Source organism: Apaloderma vittatum, unplaced genomic scaffold (assembly GCF_000703405.1).
Source record: "Apaloderma vittatum isolate BGI_N311 unplaced genomic scaffold, ASM70340v1 scaffold22105, whole genome shotgun sequence".
Classification (NCBI taxonomy): Eukaryota; Metazoa; Chordata; class Aves; order Trogoniformes; family Trogonidae; genus Apaloderma; species Apaloderma vittatum.
Window position 1 is genome coordinate 65,032 of NW_009717998.1, and position 18,147 is coordinate 83,178.

An 18,147-nucleotide genomic window follows, 5' to 3' on the forward strand; every position below is an offset into this window, starting at 1 on the left:
GTCTTTTGCTGCCAGTTAAAAAAAAAAGAAAACCCTACAATACTTTTCCAAAAGTGCTGCAGATAAAGAAACCTGCAGTTACAGTTTCCACTCTTCAGCCTCTTGACAAAACACTTTTAAGTCCAAGGCTGTAAGACACATCAATCATGGAGGATAAAACCCACCATGTGCACAGGGCTAAGAGAGGGCCTCTGAACTCCTCAAATCCCATTTAAGCCCTTCACCTACAGAACATTTAACAGTTGTGCCATTTGCCTACGCCATCACTGAGCCACCTGCATTTAGCTAACTGGATTTATAAATGCTTCAATACTTCTGGAATTTGAAAGACGAGCTTTCCTAGAACCTATTTCATTTTGGTTTGCAGCTGGGAAGGCACCAAAAAGGAGTACAACAGCAACACAAGCTAGTACTAGAGGTATTATATCCCCAGAAACATCCTTATGTTCTTCCTTATATAAACAGATAGATTACATAAATATATACATATTTCTGTGATTCTATGATTGTGTCACAGTATATTTGCATATGTTTGTCCTACAGCATACAGAGACACAATACTTCAAAACACAAGCTTTCCATCTCCAATGTCATGATTCAAATTCATCCTCAAGAACACGAAACAGGTTTTGCTGTTCCTGCCTTGAGTCCTACCTGCACCTTACTATGACCCTGCTGAAAATATAGTTTTTGGGAAGTTTACTATTTAAGGTATTGGTATGTTAAAGGTATGTCAATTCACTTAGTAAGTGTCATCCTCAGTAAGATGATCAAGTCAAAAAAGACCTATGAAGACCTATAGCCTATAAGGCTATAAAGCAGATGGGGCTGGAGGGGTTTACTCTAGTTAGCTTGCCGTGAGCTGCTCCATGGCATCAGAATGATTCAGCCAGAGCTACTCTAGTGCTTTGCTTAAAACAGTTTCACCAGCTTTGTATCAAAGTGCCTTAGGAAGCACAACGCAATAGCAGTCATCTTAGGTTAAGAATGGAGGTGTTGGTATTAAATATTAGCTTTTCTACCAAGATTGGCACCTTCTCTTAGAACTGCTTCTCCCATGGAAGGCAACCTGGCATATCAAACAGAGTTTAGGAGTGCTAAGCCACCTGCAAGCACCATGCCAAACGTTTACGATGGCTAATTCCTTGACAGGAATCAAAAGTAATGGGACATCCAAACTCCACCAGCAAAATCCCAACAAAGATTCAACTGGGAAATTATCTTAAAGGTCAACACCAAAGCAGCCCTCGAAGGGACAAGGCACCTTTAACAACACTCTGAAAAAGGACTTCAAGAAGACCAAGGAATATATAACTGAAAGAGAAAACTTTCAAGTGGCTGGGTTTGTGGTGACAGAGGAGCAACAAAATGCCAGCTGGTTTCGATAACAAATGGCTGCGTGCACTGATCTGTCCTGCATGCCCATTCTAAACTTCCTTTCAGTGGAAATACGAAGCTTACACAAGGTTAAAATGCATCGTTTGCGTGGCCTTTTCATAGATACAGTATCATGGTTCAAATGTTTTCCATTCACAAACAGCCCTATGGCTGTTGTTTTACTCTAGTTAAGCGATTTTTTTTTAAGAAAAGAAGGTGGCTAATGGTACTTCATCTTTTTCAATCACATCTACTGCAATTCTCAAGGATTGACTTTTCTCTGATGCACTAATATATCCATTTCCTTGCTGTTCTGACTGCTGTATCGCCCTCTTCCCTTTCCCTTAAATACAGCATTCTCTATTTTAATTGAAAGGTCTTTCTTCTTGCACCTCCCCTCTGGTAGCTAAGGAGGGAACCATGATACAAACAGCTTCCACGCAATATTTCTAAGCATGTATCTGGACACTTATTTGAAGTTGCAACAGCTAATGGGTTATCCCACTGGAAAAACTTGTGTAACAGAATGAAGCCTTCACTCCTAGATAGCTCAGGACTCAAGTAATCTTTCCCGACAGAGAAAAACAAGTCTGAAATCTCTACACTGAAGGACAGAAAAGCCTACCCAAAATATTTGCTTTCTGCTTAAATATCTTTTTCTAACTGTAATTTTTAACAAGAACTTTTCTTTGCTTAACAATGAACAATCTGCTAAAAACCCCTAAAAACCAAAGCCATTCTCTTACTTACTTTGGCCACACAATTTTCAGTCTTCATAGCAGTGCTTCCTAGACATACTGTTTCCTGGTTTAAGCACAGTCTGGCACAGCTGTTGTAGGTCTGCAGAAAGATTAAAATGTTTATGAATAGAAGAACACAATTTTCTTTCAGGCACCAAATTTTTGGCACAGGAACCTACAACTCTACTATATCTCCTTTTTTCCTAAGGTGTAAACATTTCAAACCAAAATAAACTAGTTTACAGCAAAAGTCTATGTTCAGGGCATGCATGTCCTCTCAGAAGCTACGCACAATTTTATAGTTCTGAGGTACCAAAGAAAAAAAAAAAGTTATTTTCTCCTCTTTTCCTTTTAAAGAGGACAAAAATATCTGATCTCAGTTGTTTGACCTGTCACAAAATTCTGCATAACTGAACAATTAAAGCAAGGTGGTTTCTATACACTAGTTATCATGGCATATGTCAAATGTTAATAGACATCATCCGTGTTTACCAGGTAAAAATACATGGGGACAGTATGTAGTTTATAATCAGAAGGGAGCAAATGCAGACCGTACCTCCCGACTTGGAAAGCTTTTTCTTTTCAAGGAGAACGTCTTTTTTCACTAACTCACACACTGTTCTGCCCAGGGGACCATCAGCTTGGACTGTGGACTTCAGAGTCTTTGCAGAACATATTACTCACAGTGTCTCCCTTTTTTAAGGGCAGCCTATGAATGCTATTTATGAAGTGTGCAACTCTTGTTGATGTGGCTATTTAACCAAAATGCCTGAAGAACTCGGGAGTTTCTAATGGAGGCTTCCTTCCACCGCTACTTTCAACACCTTTTTAATTATTACTTGATTAAGCTTACATTTTCTAGTAGGAGGAGGGGTATAGCAGCACCTAAGAGCTCTGGTATTGCATTAACACCCCAGCCCCTGTTGCCATTTACAGCAAACTGCTCCCAAGCAGACGTGGCAGCCCAAAAGCGAGCACGCACTCGCTTCGTTGCAAGAGTATTAAGTGGACCACAGAGAAGACGTTGCTACCTCAAATAGTTGTGTGGGGAAAACCCAAGAAGCATGTTGAAAGAGAATGAAATTAAACTTGCTACAAAGACACTGGCAAGAGCACTAAGTAAAACATATGAACATTCATGATATTCCTAAGATTGCCTTAAGGGGAGGACACACACAGATTTGTAGAGAACTGCCTGTCAGTTCCCTCCCTGCAATACTCGCTGGCAAACTCTGAAGATGTTGCTTTCAGGGCTTGCAACCCATTTCTATTTCTTTGCTTCGAAACTAACTAAGCCCAAACCTGACGTGGGTTACAAAACCTGGGGGCAACAGGGGCATGCTAAAGGCTTCCTAAACCCTCTGCTCCAAAGCTATGTCATCGAAAGCCCGATCCCTTCAGCGCCAAGCACCAACAAACCATCTCCCCTTTTTGCTCCTCTGCCACAGGCCTGACTCTGCACAAGGTGCAGTCAGTAGCAAAACACAAACCGGCAGAGGAACATATCAGAAAGGACATCAGAGGGGAGAATGAAAAGAGATTAAAAGCAGGTTAGGCTGAGTGATAGGAGGTATGTCCACGAAGCCAGTGCTCCTACCAGTCTCCAGCTCAGGAGGACGGCAGGCACCAGCTGATGGGAAGTGGGTGTTTACCATCAGTTTATAACATTATTCACCTAAGTTCTGATGATCCCTGTTAAACACTCTTACTGCCCACTATGGGAAAGGAGAACACTGGCTTGGGTGGCTTTGTACAGGTCCAGCACAGTACAGACACTCTTGGGGAAATTCAGGAAATCACAGTCCCTTCCACCCTACTTCTTCACAGACACACACACACCCCCTCTTTTAAGTTCACCATGAAACAGAAACAAAAAGGAGCATGGAAGCCCTATCTTTTCCATCACTTTAGCAGTTCATGTTTCATTTCTCAGTGAGGTCTCTAACTAGAAAACAGCCAGTGACAGACAGGAATGCAGAATATCCTGGCTCCAACAGATCTTCTTACAAGTCATAACACCGATATCTGCTGTGACTAGCAGCCAGCCAGCAATTTCTGACTCTAGATCCAGAAGAAGAAGCTGAAAAAATCAAACACACGGATGCTTTCCGAGTGCCGTGCAGGCGAACAGAATGAATCTTGCAGCAGGAGAGGTTCAGGTTCAAACAGGGATTAGGCCACAAGCAAACAGAAGTCTGACAGACTCAACTTTGCAAATATTTGCCAACACCATAAAACCATCACGCTGGTATGCACAGAATTTTCTTCTCGGAAGAAAGATCGGCATGGCATAAACTACTGAAGATTGTGGCTTAGATGTAGTGGCCCACCTGGTGGAGAGAAAGTTGATGCCATTTGCTTTGCACTGATGTTCAGACAATACCATGCAAACTTCATTTTATAAGCACTGTGTTAGTTAAATTCAACCACTGTGTTAAATTCGGCCACATTCTGAAGATGAAAAATCACAGAGTTTGTTGGTAAGATCCTTTGTTCAGTATTTACACTTGTGTAATTTAACCCATTTATTGTAAATCTGTCATTTCTTTCATTTGCAGTTTAGTTCCTAAAATTCCAGTAGCAGGATTTCTGCACAAACTAACTGCCACATACTGCAAATTTTATGAGAAGCTCTGACTCAAAGAAAGCTACTACTAACTCCACTTTGCAGATGAAAAGCTCAGCCACAAAAAACACTTAATGAAAGCAGTAAGGAAGCCTGTGGCTCCACGAGCTGAACCATGAACTGAATTCACATCTTGTCAATCTTTTTCCTCCCAATACAGGTATGCATAAACCTTGGTAGCAAGCCAGCTTTTAAAAAGCCGGCCTTATAACAGGCTCTCTCTCACATTTACAAATGGGAAAGATCACACACTTCAAATATACAACATGAAACACTAAATGCTAAATCTAAAAACCCTAGAACTTTCTGAGAAGGAAGGAAGCTCATTACACTACTATTCAAAAGTTATGTGCATGTTACAGTGTAGATACAAATAACTATTTCTATGTATTGCTTAATTTTTATTACTTCCATTAAGTATTACATCTCAGTGTCAACAGCACCAACTGAATTTCCAGCATAACTTGCTCGTCAAATCCCACAATACCAGGAATAGCAACACTTCATGGAACTAGTACAGTATAAATTTAGAGCAGACAAAATGAAACACTTCTTCACAAACAGGCAGGGAACTTCCAGAGCTTGCCTCCCCAGGACACTGTGAGGAGAAACAACATCAGCAAGAGCCAGATGGATTAAACAAACTCATGGGCAGCAGGTCCACAGAGCAGAGGCATCCCCCAGACACCCCCAGTGCAGCAGCGGTAGATGCTGCAGGAGCAGGAGGGGAACTGGGCACAGGGTGCAGCCAGACCCGTTTGTTCTCATTTAACAGCATCTTCCAGCGACAGCGCTGGGGTTGGCACTGGATGAGCAGACTCCAGTTTTGACTGACCTGGGCATTCCCGCACTATCAGTCCCTCTCTGTCCTTTGACAACAGGCCAACAAACTTGAATTTTTCCTTCCCAACCTTTTCAGCCAAAGAAAGAACAATGTGCTTTTACTATGAGAATCAACTTCAACATTACAGAAAGATCTATGTGTGTGCCAAATTACCCGATGACCATTTAGTACTTCAGTAGCCCTTTGTTTCTCAATAAAAGTAGTGGTGGAAAAAGAAAACTAAAATGAGTATATGTAACAGATTCAACCCCTCATGATGCAGATCTGAGAACCGAACATTCAGTGATCTTCAGTTCAATGCCATCACTATGTTTGTGAAGTTACAAAGTTCTTATTTTCTCATTCTCACAGAAGAATGCATTATTAGTCTTGTGGGATGAATAAAAAGGGTAAAGAAGATTCATAGGTGTGTTCTATAATATGTTTAAAAAGGTTTAAAGCAAAAATGGCAAAGAAAGGCTAGTTCGCCCTTAAAGTCCAGGGGAACAAAAGAGTAATGTCAGTCTACTTAACAGGTCTCAATGGAAATGTATTGATAATGTTGCAAAGAAGCTGCATCTGGCTCCAAGTCAAGTCATAAGAAGCTGGGAAAATATATAGTGAAGGTAGTACTATATGGCTGCCTTCTAATGTTTCTCTGTAGGCAGCAGTTACTGGCTATTGTGAGACTCAAGACGACTGCTGGACACGGAGGTTTGTTTTCATAGGATATTGCCATAACTGGGTTCATACACTAGCAGTTACTAGTGAACAGACCTAACTGAAAGCAGAATGAATGTTGTATCATCAAGTAGTCATGAAGAGCCCTACATTTTAGGTGAAACATTCGAAGGGTGTCTCATGCTACACTGCAACATTGGTCTCCTTTCATTCACTTCGATGCCTGCAGGAACACTGACTAACCTAGAAGAAAACCGAGAAAACCAAAACTAGAACCAAGCCTCAGAAAGGCAAATTTCTCAAGCTCACCTTTAAAACTTGACCCTTTTACGAATCTCATCTAATCTGCACCGAAACTGTTCAAGTTTGTCCTCACCTTTCATCAAGATAAGAGGTTTCTTCGCCAAGGAAAAGCAGCCTGAAATGGTAGCCCGGTTCTACACCACAGGCAGATAGCTTTGCGTTGGAGTGCTTTAATATGTTTTTATATTGCATATATAAAGCATGCAAACATAAACCAGTTTGTTGAAAACTACCCTTTTTGTGGAAGCTGGCCGTAATTCTGAACAAGTTTTCAATTTTCACACTGCTGCTAGGGTAAAACATTTTAAAGAGTTTTAATTTTTACAGCGGCTTCAATGACACGAGATTATCTAACAAAGTAATGGTTAATCAATAGAGGGTTTAGTTGTCAGGTGAAACATATAACACACTAAAAGGGATTGATTGCAAGGTTCCTCCTTATTTACTGGGAGGTATATATTTAAAATGACACAAACTTGTTACCAAGCTGCATTCCTTTAACCTTGCAAAAGCCGTTTGAGAACAGTGTTAAGCAGCCCTATAGCAAAACAAGCTCTACTGAAAAAAAAAAACCAACAAACAAACCACAAACCCACCCTACAAATATATGGGAGCACCAAATCATGTCAGAAGCAGAGGAACCAGAAAGCTGCATTCACTTTCAGCCAAAGGCTTAAAATGCCACAGAGATGCTAGACTATGGTTCACTAAAGATAGAGTTGTATGTGATCTCATCCTGTAAGTGTCTTTGGTTACATTTTTCTTTTTAAAGAAAGTGCGATCCTGCTCTTTGACACAAACATATAAACATTTCTACTCCTGTCCGCATAGCTCTGGATGAACACCAACCACCAACCTGAAGAAGCATGTGTGCGTGTAGCTTTTCTGCCAGTTGAAGTCCATTTCTTTGGCCATTTATTCCGAGAATCCCCAGTCCCTGAACAGAACTCCACTTTTTAATAGAAGCTGTAACCCAGGAGTTCAATAAGATTTCCCCCCCAATAGTTAATAATTACATGATTTATCAGAGAAAGATAACACTAATAAAAACACAGCAAAAAGACAAAACCTATACCCTCCCTTCAAGTCATTTTCAGGGAAAAGATTATTAAACTGTTCTTTTCGAACACGGGCTTTTGCAGCTAAGCACAAATTGCCAAACAGTTAGAAAAAAAAAGTTATTAGACTCAGAAGAATTCAGCAGAAGTGGGAAGTTATATAAACAAATCACTCCAGCAGATTCAGAAAGATGGCTTTCATCTTACTTAGAGTCTTAGGAGACTTGCATTAATTACCCTTTAAAGGTCTTTCACATGGACTATTTAAAATAAAAGCAATTTATTTATTTATTTCAAATGAGGTGCCTCTTCTGAAAGAATTAAGTAATCTCAACAAATTTAAAAACGTTTTTATGAACAGGTAATTAAAAAGAAGACTAGAATTAAGTCAAGCTCTAAGACATTACCCAGGATTCACCACGACCATTTTCTTAAGATGAAATTTTTGTTATCTCTCGCCCAGCCTTGGGAAGGGTAGTCTCCATGGAAAGTCATAAGACAAAATAAAGACTAGCCAAAGAAAAAAAATAAATCATTTCCAGGATTTTCCCTAAAGCACAGTTTGTCATATTGCAACTACACCTTACCGACTGTGAAAACCAGAGTCCTTAATATTGCCACTAGAGGGAAGACGTGTCTCAACACATGGCAATGGTAGTTGGGGAGTGGGTTTTCTTGAGCAATTACCATAACAAAGCTCCCTTGGCTGTGTGTACCTTCTAATTACTCAGTACAATTAAAATGACTTACCTAAAACAAACAGCAGGGAAAAAAAAAGGCCCCTAAAAGAAAAAACCTCAAGACAATATAAACAAAAAGCCTTACTCCAATCTGCCTGTTATCTGAAACTACATTAACGCTGAAGATCTTTTTTCCTCATCCATCAATGCACAGGGGGAAAAACAAAAAGAGAGTATGCCACAATGCCCAAACACCATGGGGTTGTTCAGCTACGTAAAAAGCATTAAAACAAACAAAAACAAAGAGCAAGGAGAAGTAGATCTCTTGTTAAAGAAAAGAAGGAGGGGGAAAAAAAAAAGGAAATGTCGTGGTATTTAGCCATCTGGTAGCTGCTTGAAAACAAATTGTCCTCAAAAGAGCAGAAATACAGTATGTCTTCTCTCAGTTCACTGGCTTATGAATCAGACCTTTTTTTCCTTTTTTCCTCCAACACGGGCATGGTATTGTTAGACTTCGTGCTGCTGTTGCTTTCACTTCCCTTTTTTCCCCACTCTGCAAAGATAACCATGGTCATCCAAATCAGATCCGGTTATTCCAACTGGGATACAATATTCGCAGTCTTTCAGGATACATCTTGTTGGACTCATTGTTCAAAATCCCTCAGGATTTGTTTTTTTTTTTCCTGACAGCTACTTACTGATTTTCAAACCCTTAAATCTTTCATTTTATAAGGCACGTCATTAAGGGAAGATGGCAGCCAAGTGATTTTTCTTTCCAATGACAATTTGTGACATTTCTCCAGCAGCGTGCAAGGTGTTGAAAACCTGGCAGCTGTTACCTCCTGGGCTGAAGCTCCTTTTTTATCCTCCCTTGACAGTTTAACTCAATGGGTCAGCACCTTTAAAGACTGCAAAGTACCACTGAAGTGGATGGAGGCTTGAATTACTGCTCCCTCCCTAATCAATGTAAACCCTCACTGCAGGTGAAACTCTTCATCTATAGAGGTGCATGGGGGAGGAAAATGTAAGGCCCTGAGCCAGATGGTTTTCATCTTGTTTTTTAAAGAAGAAAGGAACAAGCTAACAAGGGGACAGCTACTTTGTTAGCTTCTTGGCCTCTCTCATGGCTTTGGATCCCCAGGGTTCCAGCCACACAAGAGAAAGAATACAGAAAAACATAAACACTTAAAGAAATATAACTAGGGGGCTGGCAACACGCTGCTTTCAAAGGGCTGAGCGCCCTGCTCAGCGCTTTATTTATCACTGCCCACGTTCTTCGGATGGTAAGTGGACATGGACACAAAGGGCAGGGGGGAGCAGACAACGCTTGCAATTTACTCAATTGCAGAGGAATGCAGCAATGCGGCAGGGTGACAGATTCCTATTAGCACTAATGCTGAAAGAGCCCAGTGGCCTTTCCGCCACAAGGCAGCATTCCCATTGTAACTTAGACTCCGGCACAACCCGCCTTGGCTAGTCTTTTAACATGCATTAAGTGTCATGGAGGCACGGAAATTATTTTTTTGCTGTTGTGCGAGAATAAAGGGAAAAAGAATTTGACAGGAAGAACTAAGGATGTACTTCTAGCAACGTCGGGAGACTTTTCAACCAGCAACTCTTTACTTACAAGCAAACATTAATGGCATTAAGAGATGAGGGAACCAGGATAACTTTATAGACCAGCTACATCCTGCCTTGGCCAGCTCTCCAAAGGAAGGCAAATCTGCCCTGCAGCTTCTTCCCAGGAGGGAAGGCGAGAGGGAGCTGGAGGACCCTCACTCCTCCCCATCCTGTAACCTTCCTCACCGGCTGAAAAGAGGGCTTCAACTTTGCACGGCAGAAATACTTTTGGAGAGGAGGAATACACCTGGAGAGGAGCCCTGAGCAGCGGAATGAGGCTACCAGTCAGAAGGAAACAGTTGATGGTTGCTACTTTTTGTCTTTCCTTTGCTCTACCTTCTTTAACCGCTTTCTGCTTCTTATGGTTTGCTTGACTGTCAGCTTTAAACTCTTAGGACCGGACTGTGCATCTTTTAACACTGAAATAGCGCCCAGAGCATGTTTTAGGTGCTACATCTAATTTTACAAAATTATCTCAAATCTGTAAGAGTGAATTGAGGTAATATTCTGTGCCAAAACAGTAAGAGGGAAAAAAAAAAAAATCTTAAAAATGCTAAGGGGCCTGTTTGACCGGGGTAACAGATAGGGATTTTCTTCCCCCAGACTTCCATCTGGAAGCTTACAGAAAAATCGCGGAGTCCAATGTGAGGTTTGCAGGAGGTACGGTGCGGCAGCCCTGCTGCTGCCAGCATTTCCCCACAAGGCACCTTCGCCCACAGTCAAACCACAGCAGCAAAAGGCACTTCATTATTGCTGCCCCGAAGAGAAGGGAGGGAGGGTTTTAAACAACTTGCATTGTGCCCGTCTTCTTTAAAAAACAGTGGGGTAATCAAGTTCAGGGCAGCCCCGGACAGCTGCCCTGTGACCTATTCATGTTGACCCCCACTATTCATCACTTTCCTCAGGACTATGAGGGCAAGCTCCCGGGGAGTGACCACCACAATAGACAGATACGAGCCAACAATAATACAGTTCCTGGAAAAAAAAAAACCAACACAAACCCACACAAAAAAACCCAGATGGCACTGCAATAAATTTACAAATCTGCATTCATGGCTCTGTTAAAAACACCCAGAAGCTAAAAGGCTGGAGGGGCCCCCAGAGAGCTTCCCCTTCCCCGTTTCTAAAGGCCGGCTCTCTCCCCAAGACTATTGAGCTCATGTTCTTCATAAATGAAGAATGGAGATATAGCCCTTAAAATAACAAATGCCTGACCTAATCAATCTAGCGTTTGGGTCTAACGCTAAACGATAGGCACTGAAAACTAATTATGTTTTTTGGCAAGGAAGTTGAATTAAAATGGAAACACACAGGTTAAAAAGGCACTGAAGCATTTGGAGTCCCTTTGAAAGGGCAGCACGCACACACACGCTCACATGCAGGGCTTGAAACAGGAACCTGATTCAATAACTCATGCATTTATTTTTAAAATGAATCAGATTAGTCCCATGTGTGACCTGCCGGTCCATCTGTATGAGCTGGACTTAATGGGCACTCTTCTCACGCTTACTTCAGTTTGAAGTATGAGAGAGATAAATTTAGTTTAATTTTCAACAGATCAAGCTATCCATTTTCCAAATGGACCATCTGGATCAGCCTATTAAAATTAATTTATAACTTTGCAGTGTGAAAATTCGTTTGTTAGCTTAAATAAAGTTGCCAAAAACTTTTGCCACTTGTTATTGTTTTTTTTTCCTGAAGTCTGTTTTCATATTATGATTTTCAGTTACCCCTTCAAAACTTAATTCTGTCAGATCAAGCACTCAACAAGAACCGAACATTTGCATCCCTACTTCAAAGTCTGTCACAACTTAGATCTTTTCGTTGTTCCAGCTAACAATGCCAAGTGCATAGCCTTTTTCTCTTCCCCTTCCCAGGGCTAACCATGTCTCTTCTATGTTCCTGCCCCTCAGGCATCCACGAGTGTCAATGCCTCCCACTTCCAGCACTCCAAGGACACAGCTCCACTAATTAAGACACCTTTCTCCAAAAAATATTTAAATCAACAGGAGATAATAAACAGAGATATTTTGCCTAGTAAGAGGTCCATAGCACTGAACAATTGGTATCTTTAGCCCCTACTTACAGCTTCAGATGCTTTATTACCTCTGCCTTCTGGTACATCGGTTCCACACACTCACCTGAGAAAACATTTATGGCTAAGGCCACATACCAGCACCACAAATAAGGCCACAAGAAAAGGTAATGCACCTTTACCTCAACTTGCCAGCAGCTAAATATATCAAGACATCATACTTCCCTTGAAGTGTTCTGCTGAATCTCATTAATTTTCTAAAACTAACCAAGAAGTACTAAATACGTGGACACTTTCACTAGAAAGTCCATTCAGGTAAACAAAGTTCTCACCTACCTGTGTATGTACGTCCACATTCCCCTACAATGAAATTTTAACAGTTGTGTCTTAGAGGAGGGACAGAAAATATGGAACTGTACACTCAGTATTTACCAAGTTAACATCTCTCCACTATGGTGGAAAGCACTTATGTGTATTACTGCTTTGACAGCTTTGGCAGGTAGATGTTCTTGGTTTTACAAAGTGTGGATAAATGTACTCTGCTCACCTTCCTGTAGGAGACGCAGATCTTTCCAGTAAGTATCACTCTGCTCACTGATTACGAGTTTATGGGCACATGGCTGCATATGTGTCTGATTTCTGCAAGTGGAGTTGGAAAACTTCCCACTGCTTCTTGTCCATTCTACTAGGGAAGTGATTTGAGCTTTGAAAATGCTCACACAGCTTTATTTATGGCTACACAAACAAAAATTCCTTCTACAACAGACACGAAACCATGGTCAACCACCTCCTATGATCTAGACAAGAGGACATGTGCTTTGAGAATAAGACCTCCTCTTGCACTTGTCCACAAACACTGTCCTTAACACAAGATGTTCCAGATAGCAACCAGAAGACTCAAGGATTTTGTCCTGCATCTGTCACTGTAAAGACTGGACACAAAGATGGAGACTGATACAATACCTCAACAATACCGTGAAACATAGCCAACCATCTTCGATGTAAACCATGTCCATATGAAATACTTCCAATATGAAATATTTGGACAGCATAAGTAGGTTTTTTAAGTATAGTCTTGATATCTAGTCACCTTGGTCATGATGAATTGTGGGCCTGTTGTAAGACAGCTTTCTCTGGACACCAACAATACTTCTGCAGATTGAAATATAAGGGAACAGAAACCTAAGACAAGAAATCTTATCTTCTTGATTGATGTAATACTGCTCATGAATATTTGTCTCCTTAATCAATAATCAAGAGGAGGGACTCAGTGCAATGAAAAGGCAAACAAAACAGGTAACTCATGCTCCTTTTTTGATTTAGTATCTCTTACTTGGAATCTTTTCTTGGGGAAGAGACATTCATCTTTTCTTGTTGAACCTGAAGGCTTGCCATCAATAAGATACTGCCAAGATTTAAAAAAAGTTTTCTGGTGTGCTGAGGACCTTGGCTATCCTATGGATACACAGTAGGGACCTAGTAGCTTTGTCCTCCTCCTTTAGCTTTCATTGTTTGTTGCTGAATGCCAGAAACATTTTAAGTTTGGTATAACATATTTAAACAACCCCCAGACCCAACAACTCTGAGCAGAAGCATGATATAAAAAAGATTTCTTCCTTTAGTATGCTTCTGCCCCACAACTGCTCTTGGAAATAGCAGCAGTCGTACCACCCTATTCCTCTGCCTGAGACTGCAGCTCCTGTGGCTGGGGTGCAAAAGGAACCGTGCCAATTCCTCAGCTGTTGCAGTGTGGTCCGAGATATTCACTCAAGTCACGTTTTACTCTGATACACCAGGCAGCAACCTCGGGCAGCTGAGGCACACACACGTATTTTTGCTTCTGGTGTCTTAAGGGTTGCAGTGGAGAGAAAGCAAGGTGAAAAGGTAGTTGAAATCACTAAATCCAACTTCAATCCCCTAGAAATCACAAGCCAGACTTCCTTTGTGACCATGGGGATTAAAAAAAAGTGATTCTTTTGAATTGGTAAGAAATCTGCTTTACTATATATAAAAGGCAAAGATATTATGCTTTATCAGACCACTCCTTCTCCATTCTACACATTAGTAATTTATTTGAGTGCAGAAGAAACAAGAACAGGCCATTTTTCTGGTTATTAACTCAGACATCTCCAAGAAAATTTACCTTCAAGGGCAACGAAAAGCTTAATTGTTGTTGAACACTTTGAGACTCTTGATCTGAAGGAAGGCAAAATATACTACAAACAAGATGAAGAAAAGGCTGAAGAGGTCTTGATGAACACCAAACAGAGAAAGGTAAAAAACAGAGTCACAGCTGACTGCACTATACAGAAGTCTAGATTTCTTTAGACTCATCAAACACTCCTGAAAGCTAAATCTTTGTGTCTGCTTTTCCTGGGTACAACGTGATTTGTTCAGATTTCAAAGGAGCAAAGAAAGGATTTCCATGAGTACAACTCAGACTTCAGCTTCCAGAAGCATTTAAGGATTCAAACAGCTAGAAAGTTTTATTGCATTTTTAAAGAGACTGATCACATACCTGTCTAAGTGAATTCTTCTCGGGAATGATCTTCCTAGGGGGCTCATCATTATTACAGTCTTCTCTCTCAGAAGAATTCTGTGAAAGAAAGTAAGCTTTAATTCAGTTCTTATCCCTAATACCCTGCGAGGAGAAAAGAAACAGAATATTTGTACTACACAGGCTGTAGTATTTTACGCGTACCTATACTGGAGGCTAACTTGTAGTTTTAAGTCAACAGCTTTTTACAGCAGAGGAAGAACTCCTCAACACAACAATGCATCACTGTGCAGGTATCTATTAAAGAAGCCTGTGCTTTGGGGATTTAAAATGAAACTACCAGTAACGGCCACCTCAAAAAGCTGAAGTGGTGGTCGGATCAGCACGACAACACCAGTGGTCCTGAACGTTCCAGAATAACTATATTAAACTATATTAAACAGTGTAATCTGTGGAAAACAAAGGGTTGTTAATGGGTGCCACTGTTGTTTGCTGTATCCCTACATTTTCAATCTGCCTAACAATTATAAATTGCACAGAGTCTGTGCAAATAATTGTGTGGGTAGCATATGTGATTATGGCTTTTTTTAACTCCTGCCCCCTGACTCTACATATATGTATAACTTCTAGAAAGACTGATGCGCCAAAGCTTAAGTTGACACCTTCAAAAAAAACCCCAAAAAACCCCCAACATCTGTAAGACAAGAGAAGGTGGACAAGAAGAAACAGAAGGGCTTTTCCAGCATGGGTAAGAAAGACCACCATGAGACTTCTGTCCTGTTAACCACACGATTAAAATCATTACCTGCTTTCAAATAAAGACAGGCTATAGTTTATCCCAGGACATTCACAGTCTGTAGCAAACATTTGGTTAAAATCTGCTGGGTGCATGGTGGGAATGCTGCCCGCACTGCCAAAGCCAGCTACTCTGGGAGGCAGCGTTCCTTCACACGGGTTCAGTCACCATGTTGACAGAGTAATGACAGCCAGCTTTGGGGGAATCCCACACACACACACATCTAAAATCAGTTTGATCACCACAGCATTCATAGCCTTAGGCCACATTCCTACGCATTCAGTAGCAAGCAACTAAACAGGTTTTAAAGAGATACAGAAAAACTGCTTAGGGAGAGCTCTGCCAGGAAAAGGGTGATTTTTCAGTTACTTGCAGACAAGCTCAGGAGTGTGTATTTTAAGGCAGAAGTTTGCATTCTGTGTCTCTCCCCCTTTGTCCCCCAAATAACTTGTCCTTCACTGAGCAGAGGTCTGCCCAGCTCCTCAAAGAGCCAGCAGTGGCATCTGCTGGCAAAGGAGGAGCCGGGCCCTGGGACCAGCCAGGAGGACAGAGCAGGGCCAGCAGACAGCAAGTGGCTTTGGGAAGCCACTGGAAGAGCAGAGCGCTTGCTCCCGTGCCCACCGCAGCCCTTGGGCACCGGCTGGGCAGCACAGGTTTGCTGGTTTGGTAAAAGAGGAAGAGGTAGTCAGGAGGTAGGGCAGGGGTAGAAGTTGTCTGCTAAGAAACAGAAGATAAAGGGATGGGGGAACACACCAAAAAACCCAAATAAAAACCCCCACTTGTGATGTCATAAACTCATCAGGAGGATTCTGTGTAAATCAAAGCTTGCAGACCAACCAGTGGTTTTGGGTACGTGGCATCATGATATCCAGGCTGCTGTAACTGGGGTTTTATAACAGAAATCAATCCTAAACAGGCTTGATAAATCACCCTAAGAGGCCAGCTTTTAAAAGTTTTCATATGAGGTCTCAGCCATATTAAATCAAAAAAAAAACATACAAGCTAGAATCACCAAAAAGGCGGGTCAGATGCTCTTTTCTGCTCGTGAAAGACAGTTTAGTAAGTGGTTAATTTAAGTGAGGATTTTAAATTTTGCGCTTTGTTGAAAAAGACCAAGTGTGAGAAACCTAACAATCTGAGGTGACTTACTATGCATTTCCAGGAAACGCATTTTGTTGGGGGAGTTAGAGAGTTGTTTACTATTTCTGGATGCTTTTTCAAGATCCACCTCCTCACCTACAACAAATGCCAAACGATTTCCCCTTTCAAATAATCTTTCTACAACAGCGAAATCTTGCGTTCTTCTCGCCTTTCAAAGCCATTAAGGATCCTTCCTCAAAAGAAAAATCAAAAAGCAGAAAAAACAGTGCTGCTGGTGAACTGTCAGGCTTTATTTTGGAATTTCTAGTTACTGCAAAGCATCAAATTATCTACTCTTTCTTTAAGCCGAGCATCTAATTTTAAGAGCAAGCAGAGGACCACTTTGCATTCATTATCTTTCTAGGTGGCAAGGCTAAGAGGTTGGCTGAACAAAGACCAGACAAAGACTGCCAAGTGCATATGGTGGTTCACAGCTTGGCGTCTCACCATTCTACGGCACCAACACAGCAGCTCTGATCACAGACTATTAAAGAGGAGCGCTGCTCATGCACTTTTGTCGGCAAGTAAGTTACGCTCGGTGAAGATGGAATGACTGGAAAGCATTACACTTAAGGAAAAGCACAGATGTTTAGATCTCCCACACATTTCTCAAGAATTGGGAACCCATCAATCCAGGTGCAGGTATAAGACCCTGCATATTTCAGGACTCACTGTAGCCGCGTGGAAGTGAATTTCACTTGATACAGCAACACATAGCCACGGCCACAGGAAGAGCATAACGTAAATCGACTGAAACGGTACACCTATATATTTCTCCTTGCTGAACAAGGTGGGAGGAGGGATAAACACGCGCGAGGTCAGAATAAGGTTTGCTTCAGCAAGATGCTCTCTGCCGCAAGAGGAGCCAGACAAAGGGAGGAACCGCTCCGAGCACCCTCTCGTGGTTACTGAAACGCACGTCTCGGGCACAGACCTGGAAAGAAGCATTTGGTATCCAGACGGTGAGTTGGGTGTACTCACTGGGAATATTAAAGATCTGCAGCGACTGTACTTGGTACGTAGTAGAGGCATTTGTCAGGGTGAAAGAAGTGAAAAAAAAACAATGCACACAGAAAGCTGAAAAACCATACAAACTCCTTTCCGTCAGAGAAAATTTTTGAAATCCCGTAGGCAAGCCTTCCTACACAAAATAAAAACAGACCGGTGAAAAGTGCAGGGGTGTCTCCTTTTGAACAAGTACAAGCAAGATAAGATGAGACGTGTTTAAGTCTCCAAAGCACAAATTGATCAATCTGGGCAAGATAAAAACTTTCCCCCACGCCTTTCCACAGACAGATAAAATAGGGTTTTTTCACTTGCTCAAGGTCACACAATGACATTGGAAGCATTGGAAAGAGAAGCCAGGAAACTCAAGCTCATAGTTCTCGTAACCTTCAAAATTTCCCTTTGGCAGTAGGTTCCTGTAAAGGGGCTCTGCCCTCCTTAGCTCATTTTTCCTAAAATGGCTACTATCTTAATGAGCTCCTTTTAAATCTGATTTGCATTTAAAACTTCAGCCTGTAATTAACAGAATACAACTCCATAGCAGGTTGTCTTAAAAGACCACTATGAAATTATTACTGTGTAACTCTCCCCGAGACGCCTTCTCCACTGCTAAACACAACATGCTGCAACGCATCCCAAGTCCCCAGGCTGAAGCGTTTGACTGGAGACGACACGCAGTATTTTGTGTTCGCAGCCCAGCAAAACACTGCTGGGAACGAGATACCATAGACAGAGAAATGCACTCCCAGGGACCACCAATTGGGCA

At 41.5% G+C, this 18,147-nt stretch overlaps 1 protein-coding gene across 1 annotated transcript in view; it reads right to left on the reverse strand.

Annotated features, from left to right (window-relative positions):
* BTRC (beta-transducin repeat containing E3 ubiquitin protein ligase) overlaps positions 1-14,542 on the reverse strand; it is a 67,637-nt gene extending 53,095 nt beyond the window's left edge. The window contains exons 1-2 of the mRNA XM_009870119.1: positions 14,462-14,542; positions 2,128-2,217 (exon numbers count right to left, since the gene is read on the reverse strand). Of these exons, the coding sequence (XP_009868421.1) occupies positions 2,128-2,154 (27 nt within the window). The 5' untranslated portion in view covers positions 2,155-2,217; positions 14,462-14,542. The remainder of the gene's footprint in view (positions 1-2,127; positions 2,218-14,461) is intronic.
* Between the last annotated feature and the right edge of the window lie 3,605 nt (positions 14,543-18,147).